The sequence below is a fragment of the Triticum dicoccoides genome, chromosome 1B (assembly GCF_002162155.2).
Source record: "Triticum dicoccoides isolate Atlit2015 ecotype Zavitan chromosome 1B, WEW_v2.0, whole genome shotgun sequence".
NCBI lineage: Eukaryota > Viridiplantae > Streptophyta > Magnoliopsida > Poales > Poaceae > Triticum > Triticum dicoccoides.
In genome coordinates, this window is record NC_041381.1 from 687,022,308 (window position 1) to 687,029,159 (window position 6,852).

The 6,852-nt window shown below is 51.2% G+C and overlaps 1 protein-coding gene across 1 annotated transcript; it reads right to left on the bottom strand.

The window, feature by feature from the left end:
- Nucleotides 1–5,287: 5,287 nt before the first annotated feature.
- On the bottom strand, nucleotides 5,288–6,370 carry LOC119350939 (F-box/LRR-repeat protein 25-like). Its single transcript, XM_037618541.1, has one exon. It carries the CDS (start codon nucleotides 6,368–6,370, stop codon nucleotides 5,288–5,290), a length of 1,083 nt encoding a protein of 360 aa, XP_037474438.1.
- Between the last annotated feature and the right edge of the window lie 482 nt (nucleotides 6,371–6,852).

Below are 6,852 nucleotides of genomic sequence, written 5' to 3' on the forward strand. Positions count from 1 at the left end.
AAAGTCAAGATGTGACTTGATGATGTAAATCAATCATAATGTACAAAGAATGTGTCAAAAGTCAAGATGTGACTTGATGCCACGATAAAACAATTGTCATGAGACGAATGTCAAGAGATCTTATAGGATCCTGGTGTTTACAACGAGTTGGTTTTCTCTGGTCCAGTTGATCCCCATGTACCATTTCTATTTATTTCTTTAGCATAGAAAACACCCATTATATTTCCATTGATTGTTGGCAAAATCTGATCATCGGCAATGGTAGGGAGGAATTCTGGGACCGTGTCATGCATTTATAGCAGGTACTACGAGTCTGTGAGTACGAAGTCCTGCCTTGCAAGATCATAGGCGTTGGTTGCTTTGGAAAGATAGGATCACCTAGCGCGTACGCATCCAACTAAATCAACAACCTCCTGAGTGGTTCTACAAACCATCCGTTGTGCACCGATACACGATGTGCTACTATCGATTCGCTAACAAGGTCAATATGCATGCAATTACTGGTCCCCCTCGCGCCGCCCCCGTGGACGACCTGGGGGGGGGGGGGGACCCTACTCGAGCCCTCCCGCCTCCCACCCTCCTCGCCGCCGTCCGCAGCGTCACCAGGCAAAGCCTGGCCGGCAGGGCGGCGGCGGGGCTTCTTCCCCTTCAAGCATCTCCGCCGGCGCGGGACGGGTGGATTGCGAGGAGCCGCTGGGTTTGCGTGTGGTCCGGTTGCGTGGAGGCTAGGCTACCCTTGTCGACGTCGTGCGCGGTGCGGCGGCGAGATCCCATCCCACGGTGTGGTGATGGCTACGCGGCAGGAGGTTGCAGGTGCCGCCGGGTTCAGATCGGATCTCGATCTGATGTTGGACATGGTCGGCCAGTGCAGGGTGGTGGTCTTCGCCGCTGGCTGCGTCGGATCTCTGATTCGACGCCTGGATATCTACTACGGATGTCTTCTCGACCCCATGGCAATCTCATCTATCTATGTAGGTTTCGGTTCTTGGCTCGCTGCCAGATCCGGAGCAGACGAAGGTTTGGTGGTATAGGATGGGGACCGGAGGAAACTTTGATTGGCTGGACCGGCCCGGCATCGGCGACGTCCCTCAAACGTTGTTACCCTTCCTGGAGGCGAAGCCGAGGTCCCTCCTATCCACCTCCGAATACCTCCCGGACGAAAGTCCTAAATTCAGATTGGATTGGGCGGTGGCGGCGTCTTGCACGTCGTAACCTCCATGGAGGCGCCGTCTTGGGAGGCTCAGTTGTTCGGGGAGAGGTGCTAGGGGTGGTGGACTCCGCGTGGCTCCAACAGCAGCGAAAGTGTGGAGGTTGGCAGGAGGAGCGGCGTTGTATCTACCGTGTCGATGACGACGAGTATTGGCGGCATGGTGCAGCTGCATATCAACGACGGATGCAGCTGGATGGACGAGCGCAGCTCGGTGGAGCTGTCTGGCGCCACGGTGGCGTCGACGGCATCGAGACCGGGCAAGGTTGATGCAGCAGTACAACACTGAAGATGGATTGGTGGCAGGTGGCTGCGGCGGCCTCATACTCGGCAGACGTTTTGGTTGAGGAGTGCGCCGGACTGGTGGGTGCCCCATACCCGACAGGCGTCCTGGTTGGGATCTTAGATGTTAGGTCTGTATGCGAAGTCTGTTTTGTATTAGGCTCAGACTATCAGCGCCCCTTCATCAACTGGTTAGGAGTAGTGACAGATGTTGCCTAGATGGTGGATTTAGTCTTACTGTTGTATGACTTTGTACGGTCTTGTGTGAACAATTAATAAAGTGGCTGCATGCATCGTCCAGATGCAGAGGTCGGGGGTCCTCCTCCTTTTCTAAAAAAAACTAGCAACTTTACTATGTTCCATCTTCGGCATTTGCATCGGCACACAATAAACCGGCATACAATTTATACAGTTCAGGAATTCTGAATACAGCTAACAAAATAGGGCAAGCAACCTGCACAAAGAAAGGAGCAGCAGCCAACGCTGGGGCTTGATCAGAGCAGGTCAACATCATGACCATTTATATGCCGGAAAGAACTGAAATTCGTTTGCTTCCAAGATGAAGCCCTCGGCTGAAGTGGTAGTTCGACACCACACTGAAAATAGTTGTTGATGCAAACTCGAGATATCGTAAAATATTCCGAATGCACGAATAACTATGTTCTGTACATATCATGTCACTCGGCAAGGAAAGAACAAGTTAATGGTAGGAATTTATCACCACAGTAATACCCTAAACTGATAAGGTGTTTGAAAAGCAAAAGAAGCGATATCGATACTCAGAACCATCAGTTTGTGTGGCTTCATAGATACGGCTTAACGGATAACACCACATTTGACGTTCAGAAGCAGACACAACTATGCATGTACTTTCTGCACATCAGCAGGAGTTGGTTTCAACAGAACCAAGACCAAAAATAGCCAGTTAAGAACAATAAGCTAATTAATTAGAACTGAACACTATGAACCATTAAGAAAGAGTTGTCACCTCAATGTACAACCTTTCCAAGAAAGGAAAGCATCTCATCAAGTCAATAACAGAATCCAAAGTAAGAGCATGCGTATCAACACATAAAATCTTGACACTGCGCACCATCTTCGTCAGGCTATCAACACGCAATCCTTTCATGAAGCATGGGGACGGCGTTAGACCAGGTATAAGTACAAGTGAAATGCCGATATAAATGCCTGTGAAGGGAAGTAGGGATGACATAGCTACCTGAATAATTACCGAGGAGTCGAATTTGAGTGTGGTACTACGATGATAAGAAGTAAGGCAGCCTAAGGTCTCGAGTTTTGGCGCAAAGATTACCGATATACGCAGGTCAACAGTTGAACCAAGTTGGAGCAACATAAGAAGAGGGGCATTCTTGATAATGAGCTGTTCAAATCGGAGAGTTGTATGGCGCGCAAGAGATTTCACATATATGCTTCGAAGGCTGATGGAGTTGATCCAGACAGAACGGAAGCCAGAGCTGCAGCAAATCATCAAGCACTCCAGTGCAGGGCAGCCATCAAACATGGTTTGCAGCGAGCATTCAGAGATGTTGACCCGCTTAAGCCCGAGCTTCTTAAGCATTGGAAAGCAAAGCGCTTGGGCGGTGCTGTCGGGGATGTGGCACTCCGAATATGGCGACACAAAGGGCCTCGGAGAAGCGGAAGGCAGCTGCTGGCGGCGCCAACGTTGGAGGTGGCAACCTGTAGTTGTCGCTGCTGCAGAGCTCAAGCTCCTGGAGGTTATCGAGGGCACTACCGTGGCGGCTCGGTCGCCATGGAGGTGATAGACAGGCGCGCAAAAGCGGCGGACGGGCCCCTGGTGGACGGAGAAGATGTGCGACACGACGGCGTCGAGGTCATCCTGGTTGTTCCAGAGCCAGTGATGGTCGAGGTTGAGGGGGGCAGAGCGCCAGAGGTGGCGCCACCGGTGGGCGTGCGGGCGCCTCCGGGAGATCCCGGCAGCGAGATGATCTCCCGGAGGAGTTCGTCGGGGAGGTTGCTGATGCAGTCGGATCTCCCGGAGGGGGCCGGGCGTTGGGCTGGGGATCTCTTCTTTTCTGTTCGTGCACTGCATGCTCGGGTCGTTAGACGCGTTTCTTTATGGATGATGATGGACTCGCTCGGACGTGCACGCACGTGCGTGGTGAAGGAATCGCGACACGACACGATCAACGCAAGAAAGAAAGAAGTTCCACGAAAAAAGAAAGAAAGAGGAGAGCACGAGACGAGCGCCTCTGGATCGATCGTCCGTCCGCAAGCAAAAGCATCATCATTCTTGCTTAGCTCTAATTAATTTTCCACCACAGTAATATATACTTTGGCCTGAGGAGGTGTTTGATGCACCAGATGAAGTGATACCCGTAGTCGATCGGAACCATCAATCCGCCGCGTAGCATGAAGCAAACCGCCAGACGAATGCAAGAGGGCAGGATCTTTATTTCATGTAGCCTATCTAGCATCAGTACACATCATGCATCAGCGTTCCATCTTATTTCTTTCGCACATTCACAGCAATTTGACAAACCAATCATAGAGTCAAGGGAGGCTGCCCTGTGTTGGCAGCTCTCACCAACTTCTGAGTGCCTCCCTGCACTACACCCCGCTCTCATCACTCTGCTGCTCATCATGAAATACATATATTTATTTACCTTCCAAAAAAACCTATGTCAACAGAGTGACCAGGCTTCGATCAGAGCAGTACTTCAACACCGGGCTGGAATCAAAAAGAAACTCCTTGTTTCCAAGATGAGGCCCCTTTTTTCTGGTTCTGGTTCTGCCCTGTGTTAGACCCGCGCTCCCTCCAAGTAGTTGATGCAAACTGGAGACATCACACAACAACCTGATTTTGCGAGTTGCGACTATGTTCCACACAGATCTTACCATGCATTGAGCAAGTGGGGTAGCATATGGCTGATACCTGATAAGACCTTGTTGAAACCAACTGAATGACCATACAAATACCTTGATCTGAGAAGTCACACAGATCTATATTTTCTCATCAAATAAGTGCAAAAAATGTGACATGCACAAGATGGTTACAATTACAACAGAACTAAAATCACGAATAGCACATGTAACAACTGTCGTAAGGTTCCAAAATAATACAAACTTAAATAGGTTACAAAGGTGACAACAAATAAAAGCTAGGACAAAGTATGAAATTGGTAAGGATGCCTCCTTACAAAGGGATCAGCTAGATCCAAATCATGGACACCAAAATCATTAATGCTGCGATAGGACCGATCCGGTGTGAAATGAAGACAAGCACCTCTCGAGGCCTTGTTATCCAGCTGAAGCATCTTACGTTGTTGTGCAAAAAACTCCTCATTGTAATCTTGTTGATTAACCTTAAGAGTCATTAGCTCTAGCATTCTCGCGTTTAGTAAAAAGAATGTGGCGAAGTTAACATGTGACTTGATGCCCTCATAATATTCCCAAACAATCGTCTTCAGACGAATGTCAAGAGATCTTATAAGAGTTTGATGCTTACGACGCCACGAGTTGGTTTTCCCGGATCCTATTGACTGAAAAGAGCATAGAGAAATAAACACAATGAGGACATTAAGTAGATCAAATGAGCACTGAACCATGATAGAAGAATCGTCACCTCAATGTACAGCTTTTCCAAGCATGGGAAGCATCTCATCAAGTTAATAACAACATCCAAACTAAGAGCACTCATGTCAATAGCTAAAATCTTAACAGTGCACACTGTTTTCGTCAGGCTATGGACACGCAATCCCTTCATGAAGCATGGAAGACCGCATTAGACCATCTATATAAGTGCAGATAGTATGTAATTCATCTGAACACAAAAATGCCGATAAGAAGGCCCATGAAGGCTGCAGCTACCTGAATAATTGTCGATTCGAACACGAGTGTGGTATTACAATTAGAATAGAGGCAGCCTAAAGTCTTCAGTTTAGGCGCGGAGACTACCGATATATGTGGGGACTCATGGAAACCACCGTGGAGTAAATTTTCAAGACAAGGGGCATTCTCAATGACGAGTTCCCCAATGTTGAGCTCTTTTCGATAATTATAAGCTCTCACACCTACGCCTCTGAGACTAATGGAGTTGATTCGGACACAACGGATGCCAAAGCAATTCTGAATCAGCAAACACTCCAGAGTGCGGCAAGAAGCAATCATGGCGTGCAATGAGGATTCGGAGATAGTGACACGCTCAAGCGCGAGCTTCTGAAGCTTAGGGAAGTGAAGCCCCTGAACGGTGCTGTGGGGAAGGTAGCACTCTCCTATGGTGGCAGCACAGAGGCTGTCTGAGAAGCGGAAGGCGGCTTTGGGCGGCGGTTGTGGCGTCGCTGGCGGATACAGCAATCTGTAGTTGTAGCTGCACAGCTCAAGCTCATGGAGGTTGTCGAGGGCCGGGGACCGGAGCCAGGCATCCGCGGCGGTGGCTCGATCGCCCCAGAGGTGGTAGACGGGTGCGGAGAAGCGGCGGCCGGGGCCCGGGTGGGCGGCGAGGACGCGCGACACGACGGCGTTGAAGTCGTCCGGGTGGTCGCAGAGCGAGCGGTGATCGAGGTTGAGCGGGGCGGAGCGCCAGAGATGGCGCCACCGGGAGGAGAGGACCTGGGTGCGTGCGCCTTCCCTGGTGGGGAGGAGCGAGACGATGTCCCCGAGGACGCCGTCGGGAAGGCCGCTGAGGCGGTCCTCCGCCGTAGATTCCGAGGCGTCCCCTTCTGCAGTCGCCGCCGCGACCGCCGTTTCCATCTCCATCGCAGGCGGCCTGAGCGAGACGGCGTCGGGAAGGTCGCTGAGGCGGCCACCGCCGGCGCCTCCTCCGTCCCCATCGGTTCCGGGAATAGCCGGTGCTTTCCTCTTCCTCGATCTAGGAGCAGGAGCACCTGCCTCCATCCCCATGGTTGGCGGTTTGAGCGGCGGCGATGGAAGAGCACGCTAAGAAGAAGTAGGCGATGGCCGATGGGTATCTAGGTTTTTTGTAGGGGTGCACGTGCATACGTGGGCGCGTTGCGAGCCACACGAGTACGTAACAAGATGAAATCAAAGGCCACGACAAAGCCCTGGTCTGCCAAACAATTGCTGCTGATTGTTCTGACGGAAAAAAAACTATTGCTGCTGATGATTCTAAAAAAATCAACTGTTCCTTTTTCTTTACAAACTTCTCCTCTTTTAGAGCATCTCCAACACGCACGCGAGAGGCCGCGCGACGCGCTCCAGCAGGCACGCGAAAAAAATTGGCGCGCGGGGAAAAACCGGCAGCGCGCGGTAGTTTTAGCGTGTGACGCCCAACGCGCTGGTTAAAAGCCACGTGCCTGCGCCCGCCAACCGCCACGATTTCCCTCCCGCCACGCCTTCTTCCTCGCCTCTTCCAGCTCTCCGCC

Bases quoted from the DNA above. Each gene is read 5' to 3' on its own strand.
- LOC119350939 (XM_037618541.1), bottom strand. From the start codon at position 6,370: ATGGGGATGGAGGCAGGTGCTCCTGCTCCTAGATCGAGGAAGAGGAAA.